This window comes from Phymastichus coffea, unplaced genomic scaffold (genome assembly GCF_024137745.1).
Source record: "Phymastichus coffea isolate CEN01 unplaced genomic scaffold, Cenicafe_Pcof_1.1 PCOF00200, whole genome shotgun sequence".
Taxonomy (NCBI): Eukaryota; Metazoa; Arthropoda; class Insecta; order Hymenoptera; family Eulophidae; genus Phymastichus; species Phymastichus coffea.
In genome coordinates this window covers 44,440-59,172 of record NW_026707011.1, presented here as the reverse complement: position 1 = coordinate 59,172, position 14,733 = coordinate 44,440, and the positions used below count along the sequence as shown (strand labels likewise).

The following is a 14,733-nucleotide window of genomic DNA, read 5'->3' as shown; positions in this document are numbered from 1 at the left end:
ACCAGTGCTGTCTAATATTATCTAATATAATTTTTATGCAAAATGTATCAAACTGGCTCGGCTTCGATATTTTAGGAAGCCCAATTTGAACTTCTCACTTGTGATTATTTTTAATTTCTAGTCGCAATATTCCATTGCTCTACTTTTATTTACTTTTGAGTCCTTTTGGTTTGCACTTTTACGTGCCTGAACCGGGCGACTCTATTTGAATTATGCCACTTCTATTTATGTAGAACTACGAATCCTAATAGCAAGCAGGCCTCACGGGGGACTTGCGTTATAGACAAGCGGGGCCTCGAAGGCAATTTGTTTTATAATTAAATGACTGAGTCAAATCTTTCTACCTCACCGGACGAAAAGTTCACTCGGAATTAGGAAAATCTGAGGTTAAAATTTTAAGGATTTAATTGAAATTTAACTTATTTTTTATTTATTTTTCTTTTTTTTTTTTAATTGTGGACAAGACTCCCCACGTACTTGCAAGTAGCTAAAATTAGAGCTTTGCGCGCTCGTGTATATAAGTATATTGTATCTTCACTGGCCTTCCCGCGAACTGGAGATGGACTTCTTTTCTTGAGTCGGTGGTGGCGAAGAACTGACTTTTGACTTTGCCTTTAGCTAACTGCTCACCTCGGAGAGGCGGAGAAAAATAAAAAGAATTCCTTCCTCAGGTTCTGTAGCGTCTTCGTCTTCATGGAGGTATTAGATGAAGAGTTTTATTCTGGAAAATTATGTCTCCTGATTGGCCGAAGGGCGTGGATTTTCCAAAAAGTTAAGAAAGGGACCCCTTTAAACTTGGGCCGTTTTTCTCCGAGATGGCTCTTGATACAATATTTTTTGTACAAGAACAATTATTCATTGTATTATACAATTATAATTATTTAATATAGAAATAAACCAAAGAAGATTACTATTTCAAGATTATGGTTTCGCTTTATTTTGATATATTTACGAATTGGGTTTAATTCAGTTATTGAGACAAGTTTTTATTGTTTTTAGAAATTTGATAACATTTTTATGTGAATGTGCAAATAATTATTTGAATGTGCAAATAATAATATAATAGTAACATATTTTTTAATTATAATTGGATCGCAATATTAATTGAATATTTGTAGATTATTCTAGAATAATTTTTCTAATATACTTCAATCTGGTTATAACGAAATAGTCCGAGTATTATAGATCTCTGTCTGCTTCTTTTCTACTAAATGCTATTTAGTAAAAATTAAAATTCTTTAAAAATTTTGATTCTTCTGTTGATAGAAGATAACAATAAATTATTATATTAAGTGGCTTGTCAAGAAGAATTTCGGTGGCATATATCTTATCGACATTTCAATGACACCTAATTTGTTCACGTACCTGTTTTGGCTACGGATGTACTTAAAAATGACTTATTAAAATTATATGCTGATGACGTTATTCGTTTTTATTTCAAGAAGAAACTTCAAATCTTCAGTTATGTAAGTGACATTTCCAAACACATGTACAATCGAACAAATCTAAAAGATAAGCACACATGTGCAATGACACATACTGAGCTTATTTAATATGATGGCGACATCATAAGTTTGTACCTCCCTGCACCGCTCCCAGCGCTGAAAAATAAAACGACCGATTGGTTTATTTATGACGATGAGAGCATGAAGATGATACATTGTCAATGTTTACAGGGTAACTTTTCAAAAATTGGTTAACTCCTATTGACACATTGTTCAAATTTGTTGAATGGATCTTATGGTAACGTCAAAAAATTATGAATCGCACCACATTAAATAAACTGTAAGTTTTTCATTCTGCCTTTTACATTTAATTGCTTATCCGCCCGACGATACTTTTATTTAGAATAAATAACATTACTTGCAATTTAATTATGGCAAGCACAAGTGATTGCAAAACTTAGGAGTTACAGCGTTGGTTCATAAGCAAATAACAAAGTTTTACAAACATACAAGACTACGTTTCTCTACCCTATTTCTATGATAATCATAAAATATGCCGGAATGCATTCGTAGAAAACGTGAGTATGTAAAATAGACGTGCTTCATAGGAAAAATTACGGAATTATTATATTTCGTAACAATTTGTTTTTTCCATAATCACTCTTCCATAAAATATGCCAGAACAAATTCTTCGAAAAAGAAAAAATTAGCATGTGGAGGTTGGAGGCAGATGTACTACATATAAAACAAATTCGTGTGATGGATTGTCAATCGCTCTTGTGAAATTGGCTAATACGTCTGTTAAAACACCTGGTCCTGTTATTTTCGAAGTACATAAAAATCTTACATTTCGAATTTCGATTCATTAGTACATCGTACAAAAATAAGAATACATCTTCAAGAAAATGTAAGTATGCTGACTGCGTTCAAGCTCGAGATTCTAATTTCTGATATTAAAACTCAAACACTGCTCGAATGAGACAATAAATACAACTCGTCAATTTATTCTTCAACATCCGAATCAAACGTTGCTTTCGAAATGGTATCAGGTGGTCTGCCGTGTGGATCCTCTCACTCCTGGCGTTTACCGTCCAGGGTAACGCGTCGCCGAAAAAAAAGGTTTGCGTTATTGGCACAGGAACCAGCGGACTCAACTCACTCAAGCAACTTGCTGATCACTTGGACGAGTTTGAACCCATAGCATTCGAGAAGATCAGCGTACCCGGTGGACTTTGGGTCTACAATGACGGCGACAAGGATAATCACGGTTTACCTGTTCATAGTAGCATTTACGCGAACCTCAAGTAAATACCAACAATTTTCGAAAACAAAAATTGCAAACGATAATTTTCCCTTTATCCTTCAGGACAAACACTCCCAGGGAACTCATGGCCTTCCCAAATTATCCGCAATTCCATGGGCCTCACAGTATCACGACCCACGAAGGCGTATTGAATTATTTAAGAAACTTCACCCAACATTTCGACCTCCTGAAGTACATCACGGTACCGTAACAAATTTCAAATCGCAAACGACTAATTTTACTCAATTTAATTTTATTGTTTTCGATTTGCAGTTTGACACCCTTGTGGAACACGTATCGCCTATACTCGACCGAAGTAACGACGAAGAAAAAACTAAATGGACCGTCACGACTAAAAACCTGAATACCAACGAAATCAGCAAGACTATATGCGACTCAGTCATTGTGGCCACTGGGTGAATATGACACTTCACGTACCGCAACACACTTAATCAAGAATGATAATGATTAATTTAATTTGTTTTGCAGGAAAAATTCAAAACCATATATTCCTGAAATTAACAATATTGGATCATTCAAAGGGGAGGTCAGCCACGTTCATACGTATAGAAAACCAGAAAAATACGCTGGAAAAACAGTTGTATTGTTAGGTGCTGGTCCCTCGGGTATCGACATCGCTATTGACTTAAGCGCTCATGCGAAGAAAATTTACTTGAGTCACAGGCACGCCGTGTGAGTGTCTGATTAAATAAGAATAATTAATCATTAACTTTCGCGATCGTAAGGCTTCATCACGGTTTGGCGTTTCAGGATTGAGAGCCTCTTCCCGGCGAATATCGAGCAAGTTCCCGGAGTCATAGCAGTCGATGAGAACTACGTCGTACTGTCGAACGGTACCAAATTGGTTGCGGACGTATTCTTCTTTGCCACTGGTTACGCCTTTGATTATTCGTTTCTGGACTCGAGCTGCGGCCTGACGATCCAACCCAAACGCGTATTTCCTTTGTACAAGCAGCTCATCAACGCCAAACATCCAACTATGGCTATCGTTGGAGTGGCAAGTGTTATCAGCCCCTTCTTATTCCCATATTTCCAGGTATACGATTTCGTCAACATTTCCATCGCTTGCTTGGCGAACAGGTCAAAATTTACAAAATTAACTTTTCTTCAAGGCGAAGTACTACGTGGCATATCTTCGAGGCATAGTTAAGTTGCCCTCGAAAGCAGAAAGGATCGAGGAAGCAAATATTTTGCCGCCTGGTGCTAAACGAGGCCATTATCACGATATTGATAACAACCAGTGGAGTTACATTAGAGAATCAGCTACCCAAGCTGGCTTCGAGCCTCTGCCTGATTATTACGAAAAAGCATACAAAAAGTGGGAAGAATACCGACTCGCGCATTTGTCAACTTTTAGAAACACCGACTTCAGTTTTAATAGAAATGGAGCATTCAATTTCCAATATCTTAATAGTCAAATTGCTTAGGATTAGAAATTTTATTAGGATTCGTTCGATGTTGGATGCTCAAACTTTCATTAGTGTACATTGATTAACTTGTTATAAAGTTACTGTTTGAAAGCGCTGTAGATATATTGACCGTGTCATTCTTATTAAAAATGCAATAAACTTGTATATATATGTGCGTATATATACATATATACTTCATATGAATATATATTTACTATATTGAATAAAAAATATATTTAATATATTTTATTAAAAACATTAAAATATAACTAGATATTGCGATGTATTGTCTTTCGTAGTAACCTTCCTATAATACTATAACAAACATGTTAATTATTATTTTATTTATGATCATTATTGTTTTTTTTCAGCATAGTGCATCACGTAAAAATTAAACGTTTTTGCAATAGCTTTTTATATTGTTAAATTGTTCGCAAATATCAAACATGATATTGAACAATTTCTCTTTCCCAATAAATTCTTTTCCATGCCTTAAATTATATGGAATACACTTGATTATGGATATAGTTTTCTTGTAATCAAATCACTTATGTTCAGGGTACTTCATTTCAAAATGGCTCTCAAAATTCATCACTCCAAGCATAGATGTCAAAAATGATTTGATAATATGAGCAGTTTAACTTACTTAAATTATGATGAAATAGGATTTTTAAAAAATCATTGAGTTGATAAGTAATTGTCACATAAGCATGTAATCTATTGACCCAGCTGATAAGACTACTTATACTGGTAGAGAAAATTTTTTTACTTAAAATGAAGATCAATTTCTTATCGTCGTTTCAATACCGAACATTATATTCGATAATAGTAAATAACTCGATTGAGAATATAAATATTGAAGGCTTATTTGAATGCAGATAAATGTTATGATTACACTAATAACTGAAATGAACACGTTCAATTTTTATAGAATTTTACTAAACAATTTGTATTTCAGCGTTGATCGTAACAAGCGTATATAAAAATTTCCCGAATTCCTGGAACGTCTACGTGATATAAGACTCCTGTTCTGTTACGTTTTATCTAAAAAGTTATGATCCATGAAATACGAATTAACAATATTCAAAATGGCAAGATTTGCATTTCATTTATCTTCAATTAAACATTAACCAGACCATTTCCACACTTTTTTAATCTCCCGCGCTCAATCAATCAATTTAGTATTTATATGGCAGAGCAGCAACTTGCTTACTTACTTGTTTATGTATCCGTCGAAAGATAAGTATCAAAATATGTAAGTATGTACGCACTTGTGCATAAACGTGCTAGAATTTTCATCTTTCTATGACAAGATAGCACTTAATGTTACATATTATTTTTCGATCGCGAAACGAAACATTGTAAATTATTTCAGTATTGAAACAATAATAATTAAACAGGTGGCTGAACGTAGTGCTTATCCCGCTACTACTGTCCTCCATTGAGGGAAAAACCGCTGCATCCCGAAAGAAGGTATGCATAATCGGAGCTGGTGTTTCGGGACTAGCCACGGTAAAACGCTTTTCTGAACATACCGACGAGTTCAAGCCAATTGTTTTTGAGAAACAATCGGATGTTGGAGGACTGTGGAGTTACACGGAGAGCACAACGGTCGACGAACACGGACTACCTGTACACAGTAGTGTCTACAAAAATCTGAGGCAAGTATGACCTTACAAGTACGACAATCGTGCGTTCTAATGTGCATGCTTACATTGCAGAACTAACATTCCAAAAGAGCTTATGGCGTGGCCAGACTACAGGAATTTTACGGGCGATGATCGTAGCTCCGTACCTCATCACATGGTTTTAGAATACCTGAGAAACTACACGGCTCACTTCAATCTTCGACAATTCATCGAGGTAAGAAAGAAAACACCTAATATACCGATTGTACTTTGATTTGTGCCTCAGTAGTGATCATTTGAATTACTTTTCAGTTCGACACGCTGGTGGAGCATGTCAGGCCCTTAAACGTCCAGACCGAGGATTGGCAACAAACTAGATGGCTGGTTAAGACGAGGAATCTCAAAACTCAGAAACGCAAGCATACTGTCTGCAATGGCATCGCAATTGCAAACGGGTAGGTACCTTCGTCAGATAGACATTGCTTGAAACGTAATGAGATTCGTGATTCTATTGCGTTTGTTCACAGACACTACACGAAAGGTAACGTTCCGGAAATACCGGGAATCGAAAACTTTCGAGGACCAATAATCCACAGCCACGTTTACCGCCACCCGGAGGACTTCGCCGGCAAAACAGTCACAATTTTAGGCGCTTGGATTTCTGGCGTCGACATCGCCCTCGATATTAGTCCGTACGTCAAGAAAATCTACCTCAGCTCCAGGCACGAAAAGTAAGCAAACGAAGGAATATTAGCTTTCGTTCGCGGCGATCGCCTTGCAGAACGTAAGTTTGAATTTCAGACGCAACAGCAAGCTGCCGTCGAACATCGAGCAAGTACCCAACGTCATTGAAGCTAACGGCAACGAGCTGATCATGTCGAATGGCTCGACGATCACTTCCGACGCATTCATCTTTTGCACGGGCTACCTACCCGAATTCCCTTTCCTCGACGAGAACTGCGGAATCAGGGTCGAAGCAAACCACGTAATCCCGCTTTACAAGCAAATGATCAACGCCGAGCATCCGTCAATGGCCGTCATTGGACTGCCAACTGCCGACAGCATATTTTTGATGCCATACGTTCAGGTAGTCATCAGCTAAAAATTATGGTTTACCTGCAGATCCAAGTAATCGAGTATCACTTGCTCTCAGTCGCAGTTCTTCGTGGCTCTATTGCAAGGAAGAGTAAAGCTACCGACGCACCACGAGATGATCAAGGACGCCTACACTTTGCCACCCGGCGCACCCGAAGACAAGTGGCACGCGGTCAACGCCTATCAATGGACTTACAACGAGGAACTTGCCAAAGCTACAGGCAATATCCAGTTGCCACCTTCTTACTATAAGGATGGCATACATCTGTACGAAGCTTACCGCGACACCCATTTGGCTACGTTTCGAGAGGTTCGCTTCGTATTGAACCCAAACGGTACTTTCCACCTTGAGAATTTGGTGGAAGATTATGAAACAGAATGAAAGCTTCGCTTTGAATTTATCATACGCAATCAGCTGTACATTGTTTTCATGGCTCATTACTTAATTGTTGTATACAATTTTTTCGAATAAATTATTGATTTATCACCGATTGACGTCAAACTATTATAAAATTAACATTTGAAATGCAAATTACTTTCGATGTATTTTTTTCATATTGACGTAATCATGTCTGCAAATACATGATCTGTTTAAACATTGATTTCAATTTTCATTTTAATCAAACAAGTGATTTTCTTTTTCTTTCTTTATTACAACAAATCGCATTTTAATAACCGCATTGTTTTACTTTTCCAACGCATGAAATTTTATCGTGAGCTCGTTATAGCGTTACTTTTACAAATCAAATTTAATAGCCTCGTGATGCCGACCGAGCGTTTATACTCGAATAGAAAACGTTTGAAAGATAAAAAAAGTATGCGTATTTTCATACCACACTGCAGACTTCTCAGCATACTTTAGTTGTAACTTTCATAGTATTCGCTGCGAAGGAATCGTGGAGCTTAAAAATGTAAGTGATTTTCGCACTTTCTACAAAAATCAAACAGCTATCCCAAGATCATCATTTGCTTCACGCTCAGGAGGAGCATTTTATTCGTTTATCTCACTCTGCTACTATCGATGATTGATTATGGGAATGTGAATGCAGATAAAAAGAAGGTATGTATTATCGGCGCAGGTATGTCAGGGTTGGTTTCGGTAAAGCGTTTGGCCGAGCACTCCGACGAGTTCGAGCCGATTGCTTTTGAAAGAAATTCGGACGTCGGTGGATTCTGGATTTACACCGAGAGTACAACGGTTGACGAGCACGGATCACCTGTACACAGCAGCGCCTACAAAAATCTCAGGTAGATTCACCGAAATGTAAAGTCGTCGACGCAGTCAATCGACTTGCACGATGATTTCAGAACCAACGTGCCGAAGGAGCTCATGGCTTGGCCGGACTATCGGAATTTTAGCGGCGACGAGCGCAGTTCCGTGCCTCATTATTTAGTCTTGCAGTATTTGAGAAATTACACCGCTCATTTTAATCTTCGTCGATACATACGGGTTAGCCAATTAACGCATTGCGTCGGTCGATATTTTGCGCTCCTTTACGCCAATTCGTTTGTAGTTCAACGTATTGGTGGAAAGCGTCGCTCCGACGCGCGGCCCACATCGTCATTGGAACGAAACCAAGTGGGTGCTTAAGACGAGAGATTTGAGCACTCGCGAGCACGACCACACTATCTGCAACGCTATCATGGTTTGCAACGGGTACGCACGCGTCCTTTCTTCGTGCAATTATTCATCGATTAACCGCTTCGAGCTTTCGCATTTCAGTCACTTGACTAAAGAATACGTTCCGGTCGTACCGGGAGTCGAAAAGTTCCAAGGCAAGGCAATACACAGCCGCCTTTATCGGAAGCCCGAGGATTTCGCCAACGAGACAGTTGCGATTTTGGGAGCCTCGGATTCCGGCCTCGACATCGCCGTCGACCTTAGCTCGCGGGCCAGGAAGATCTACCTCAGCTCCAGACACGAGAGGCGAGTCGCGCCACGAGCACCGACTACGCTCCTCGATGTCGCGTCCAAGCCGAAGCGCAACAACTCTGAATTTCAGACTGGCGAGCAAGCTGCCCTCGAACATCGAGCAAGTGCCCGGCATAATCAAAGTCAGCGGCGACGAAATGATAATGTCAAACGGCTCGTCGATAACGGCGGACTCGATACTCTTCTGCACCGGCTATGCCTACGACTTCCCATTCCTCGAGGACAGCTGCGGAATCGGAGTCAGCAGAGGCCACGTGTTTCCGCTTTACAAGCAAATGATCAATGCCGAACACCCGTCGATGGCCGTCATTGGGCTGCCGACCGTTGCGAGCATCTATTTGCTACCGTACGTACAGGTGAATCAAGCGCTCTCTCTTGTTCTCCTTCCGTTTGGCCGAGAAACGCGAAAAGCGCGGCCTTCGTTTTCCAGTCGCAGTACTTCGTGGCTCTATTGCGAGGAAAGGTGCGACTGCCAGCGCACGACGAGATGATCAGGGACGCCTACACCTTGACGCCCGGCGCACCCGAAGGCAAGTACCACGCGCTCGGCGCTCACCAGTGGGCTTACCACGCCGAGCTCGCCAAGGCCGCGGGCTTCCAGTTACCGCCATCCTACTACGAGGACGGCTTGAACGCGTACCAGACCTACCGCGACGCCCATCCGGCCACCTTCCGAGAGCTTCGCTTCCTACTGAGTGCGGATGGTACCTTCCGTCTTGAGAATACCGAGCCAGATGCGCGCCATGTGAGCGCAGCTGCGGCTCCGTCCTAGAGGCAAACTCGTTAGCTGTGTAGAACTTCCGATTTGTCGCGCAATAAACGAACAGAGAGCACGAGTACTTGGAAGTCTCGGATTCCTGAAATCGGCGATCGGCTCGGCGCCGATGCTGCTAGCGAGCGCTCACCAGCCTCGGAGGAGTATTATTCATAAATAATCATAGAGTTTACAACGCGCCACAATAAACGAGGCGCAAGCGCGAACGCGCGAATTGCTCAATCGCCGCGTGCGCTCGGACAATCCTACCGATTAGCTTGCATCGCTGACGCGCGCGACTCTCCTCTCGCGAGATTGCAGACAGGAGAGAGGCCGCGCTGGTCTTACGAAATTCTTTGCGAATCGTCACGTGCGCATCGACAATCGCTCGGTGCTATCTCCGGTGCGCCCGTTACGCAAGCGCGCTGGCCCACGCGCGGAATTTTCGCGACTGCTCGCCCTCGGACGCGCCAACGCCCAACGCGTGGGATGATGCCGGGAGCCGCCGAGGCGACGGCCCCTCCGGTCGCGCAGGGTCACCACAGCCGACTCTCGCCTGCGATCGAAAGGATGCAGATCGCAAGGCACGCGACGAGGCTGCCGAGAGAGAGAGCGAACGCGGCGATGCGGTATATTCGCCCTCGCCGCTTCGAGTTCGATCGCTCGATCGGTCGCGCGGAGGCCGAGCAGGAGAGAACGGAGAAACCGGAGGAGAGATAAAACTGAGGAAGGCGCTCTCCGACCCGCGTCAAAAGGCGCCGCGCGCGCGCGCGCGCGCGTCAATCCCCCACCTCGCCGCGCGCGGGGATACACCTTCGACGTGGTCCGGCGGCGACGCGAGTCGTGTTTACGCGGCCGACGCGGCAGCTTGTCTTCGCTGTTGCGCGCCGGACGCGCTTTATTTCTTTTTTTTTCACTTTTCCCACGAGAGTGATGGTGAGACTGTGTGCTTCGTGATCGATCATTTGGATAAAAGGCCGGATCATTTATCTGTCGGCGGCGACGACGAGGACGACGAGGACGACGATGTGAGTATTCGCGGCGCGTCGCTGAAGCCACTGCGAAACTGCATTCGATCGGCCGAGGCGCCGGGACGCGCGGTGTCGCAGTTCGGCTACCCTCGCTGCGCCCGTCAAGCGTCAATCCCTCGGGGGAGGGAAAAATCGATGCTTCGCTCTCGCGGCGAAACTTTGCCGCCGTACGAGGATGACACGCGTAACGTCGCGCCGCCGTTCACCTTGATTATTGCGCGCGCGCGCGCTATTCACTTTCACTTCTGGAAGACGATTTCTCGCCTCGGCGTTCTCGCGTCGCTTTCACGGGCCCCGTTGGCCGCCGTCGCGGATAATAATCGCACGACCGTGCGCCGTCGTCGCGGCGACTGGATTTCCCTCAAGGTGCGCGCGCGCGCTCCGATAATGGAGCTTTTGCAACTCGCGTGTCTTCCACCTCCCCCCGCGCGCGGGAAAGTAATCGCGACGCACGAGCCGCGCTCTCCCTTTTCGTAATCGCGCGCGCGCGATCACGGCGATGCGGGTCGGGGCCGTCATTATTTTTTCTCTTTCATCGCTTCGAGCCGCGACGTGTCCACGTAATCCCGCGCGACGGAGAAAAACAAGCAAACGAACGAGTCAACAAACAGGTGGACGATAATCTGTCTGCTGTGCGCACTGACGCTGCCGATACAAGGCGAGCCGATTCCGTCGAGACGGCGCGTTTGCGTGATCGGCGCCGGTGCCGGTGGGCTGGAGTCGGCCAAGCAGGTCGCCGAGAGAATCGACCAGTTCGAGCCCGTCGTCTTCGAGAAAAACTCGGACGTCGGCGGCTTGTGGATTTACACCGACAGCGAGGACTACGACGAGCATGGACTACCCGTGCACAGCAGTGTCTACAAGAATCTCAGGTTTGCGCACTTGGCAACCGCGTCGCCGACAATGGTCCTCTGATGGGCGTGTGCTTCACAGGGTGAACCTGCCGAAAGACCTAATGGCGCTGCCGGACTATCAGCGATTCGCGGCCAATCGCAGCTGCGTCGCCCACGAGAAGGTTCACGAGTACTTGAGAAACTTTACCGATCACTTTAATCTACGGCAGTTCATCAGAGTAAGACGGAGAAAACCAGAAAGCGAAAGACTTTCGCCTTATCGTCACGCTCGTTTTATCTGCAGTTCAACACGTTGGTGGAAAAAGTCAAACCGCTCGTCGAGGAGGCCGACGACGATCGCAGCGGCGACTTCGACTGGCGCTCGACCAGGTGGCTTATTCGCGCGCGCAATCTGAATACGAACAAGAGCGACGAGACCGTCTGCGACTCGGTCATGATAGCCAATGGGTGTGTATGCCTCCCGTCTTGGGAGACGCTGTCCTCGGCAGCGCGTCATCGACGTTCTCTGTTGCAGTCACTACGCCAAGCCGTACGTGCCACTGATCCCCGGCATGGAGAGTTTCCCGGGCAAAATAATGCACAGCCACACCTATCGGAGACCCGAAAAATTCGCCGGTCAGACCGTGCTGCTGCTCGGCGCTGCGTCCTCGGGCAAGGATTTGGCGCTCGAGCTGAGCTCTCACGCCGAGACCATTTACCTCAGTCACAATAAGAAGAGGTAAGCGGCGGCGGCGGATCAAATCCAAGTTCGTCCGCGTGGAGGCACTCGACGCGCTGACGATCGTCCTCTTGGCGCAGGCTCCAAGGACTACCGGCCAACGTGATCCAGGTGCCGGGAGTGGTGGTGGTGGCCAACGACAGCGAGCTCGTGCTCAAGGACGGCTCGAGGGTCAACGCCGACACGTTCATCTACTGCACCGGCTACGCCTACGAGTTTCCGTTCCTCGACTCGAGCAGCGCGATCACCGCCGAGGACAAGCGCGTGTACCCGCTCTACAAGCACATGATCAACGTCGAGCACCCGACCATGGCGTTCATCGGCTTGCCCTCCGGTGCCATCACCTTCTCCATTTTCAACGTGCAGGTACGAGTACCGTCGAGCCAATAGTCGACCTTGCCGAACCAAATATCAGAGGCCGCGAGGGCCTCGCCGCTGCGCGGCTGCGCGAGAATAAATCTTCTTTTTAATAGCGCTCCGCCAAGAAAAAACGTGGACGAGTTATGTTGATTAACCGACCACGATTTCTGAGTCATCCGCTCGATCTACGAGCTCGCTCGACAGTCTACTTCTGACCTTCCCATTCGTTGGAGATCTGCTTTCCACCGAAGCCAACCGTGAAACCCGATAGGCAACACCTTCGTCGACTCGCAGACGCGAACGATCGATTCCAATAATTGCAGGCCCAGTACTACCTCGCTCTGCTCCAAGGCAAGGCGGAGCTGCCGAGCCGCGAGCAGATGCTGCGCGAGGCCGAGCTGCCGGCCGGCAAATCCAAGAATCTCGCGCACTTCCTCGGCCCGGCCCAGTGGACGTACTTCTCCGACTTGGCGAGAGCCGGCGGCTTCGACGATCTGCCCCAGTTTTACCGGCTAGGCTTCACGCTGTGGGACGCTTACCGCAACGTCTACCTGACGACCTTCAAGGACGCCGATATACGCATCTACGCCGACAATTACGTGGAGATAGTGGAGCCCAACGGCAGGCGAATCATCTTGGGATGAGCGGACGGAGGCACTGTACGCCCGGGTCTGTCTGCCCGTACGCGCGCACTGTGATTTTTTTCTTTTTTTAAGATTCCCGTTGTTCCGTCGCGTGTTTCTGCCTGTATTTTTTTCACTCGTTGCGCGATCCTCATCGAGCAATAAACGAATTCACGATCCTTGTTAAGCCTACACGCAGAGGTGTTCTCATTGCCGACCATCCTCTCGAACCTCCTCTTTTACCTTCCCTTTCGAGTTCGACTCGATCGTCGAACGAAGCGGAATTAGGAATGACTTCGAATTGCTGAGCGGATAACGCTCGGACACCACGAGCTGCGAGGTAGCGAACGACGGGAGATCCGATCTCGTCCTCTCTTGGCAGCGATAAAGCTCGATACGCTCGTGAATGTTCGTCATTGAATCCGAGGAGGCTGCTCGTCGCAAACGACAAAGTGGTTACTACGCAACCCCGACTGATTCGATCGTTCGATATGATTTAGTTTGAACGTCGCCGGCTAACAAATAATGTACAACTGCCTTTTCCGTTCTCGCGGGTCAATCATGAATATTCGACTAGCCACGGTGACTCGGATGGCTAGAGCCGAGTCCGTTCCATCGAACGATAAAAACAGCCGCGCCGGTAAAATCTGCGCCGACGGCATTGGCGAGATCTCGCTCGATTTTGTCGGCGCAGGAAATAAAAAGTATTTCCGCGTGTCGTCGCCGATCCCATGGCGGAGACGCGGCGACGAGCCAGCGAGTGAGTCGATCGCGAACCGCCGCCCGGCATCGCCTCTCGTGCCAAGGATTGTCGGCGCTTTGTTTGCCCCGGCTTCGGAGCATCGCTTGTCGTCGTCCGAAGTGATTTCGTATTAACCGTATCATCGGATGTCGAAACTTTCGTGCCTCTCAAATATTACCAAAGTACCGTTTAAATGCTTATTTACACACAATGCACTCAAATATGTGAAAGTAAAGTGAAGATAACGAGCAGACATTATCGTTATTCAACTTGTCGTAATGAGTCATCCGAAGATGCCATTCCAATAAAGACAATGCATTAAACGTTTAGCGGTATATTCATGTATCACCTTCGAGCATAAAATTACAGCGATTACGTAGAGAAAATCGGCAACGTCAAATGGTACATTTGCCGCTTGTTCAACGTCTTATCTAAATCAGCAACCTTTTATTAACAAGAAGAGAAAAGAAGGAGATTAGGATACATTTAGAAAAAATTATAAGAATGCGTTTGAGTATTCCGGTCGATAAAACAGCGAACGTTCTGTTTTGGCTCCAAAATAATTACGACGCGGCAATTTTGACATGTTGTTTAATCAAGTTCAAAACTGCTGCTTCGTAAAATAATTAAGATACAAAATTAACTTTAGAATAGTCTCTAGGCTAGAGGTATTAGCAGCAGCCTGGTCGCATGTAAGTTTTACTTTTTGAGAAAAGTGTGGTGAGCAGGGATATTCAACAAATAAATTAGATCATTCTTGAAAACAAAAAAACCTTAGCATCATGAGCTCAAGCGGGTTTTCGCATTACGCATGCGC

The 14,733-nt window shown here is 45.3% G+C and overlaps 2 protein-coding genes across 6 annotated transcripts; both read left to right on the top strand.

Annotated features, from left to right (window-relative positions):
• Positions 1 to 7,752: 7,752 nt before the first annotated feature.
• On the top strand, positions 7,753 to 10,234 carry LOC131673815 (flavin-containing monooxygenase 5-like). 5 transcript variants are annotated; one of them, XM_058952119.1, is made up of 7 exons: positions 7,753 to 7,812; positions 7,883 to 8,149; positions 8,210 to 8,351; positions 8,416 to 8,558; positions 8,625 to 8,828; positions 8,905 to 9,190; positions 9,298 to 10,234. In XM_058952119.1, coding segments are annotated over exons 1-7 (1,353 nt in total). In that variant the 5' UTR covers positions 7,753 to 7,810; the 3' UTR covers positions 9,607 to 10,234. The 5 variants fall into 5 exon arrangements, with proteins under 5 accessions (XP_058808102.1, XP_058808101.1, XP_058808105.1 ...); XM_058952118.1 differs by having other exon boundaries at positions 9,265 to 10,234; XM_058952122.1 differs by having other exon boundaries at positions 8,905 to 9,180; positions 9,298 to 9,456.
• A 200-nt stretch (positions 10,235 to 10,434) lies between these two features.
• On the top strand, positions 10,435 to 13,360 carry LOC131673816 (uncharacterized). Its single transcript, XM_058952124.1, has 7 exons — positions 10,435 to 10,616; positions 11,231 to 11,491; positions 11,553 to 11,691; positions 11,757 to 11,920; positions 11,988 to 12,191; positions 12,272 to 12,557; positions 12,875 to 13,360. Coding segments are annotated over exons 1-7 (1,377 nt in total). The 5' UTR covers positions 10,435 to 10,614; the 3' UTR covers positions 13,196 to 13,360.
• The last annotated feature ends 1,373 nt before the right edge of the window (positions 13,361 to 14,733 follow it).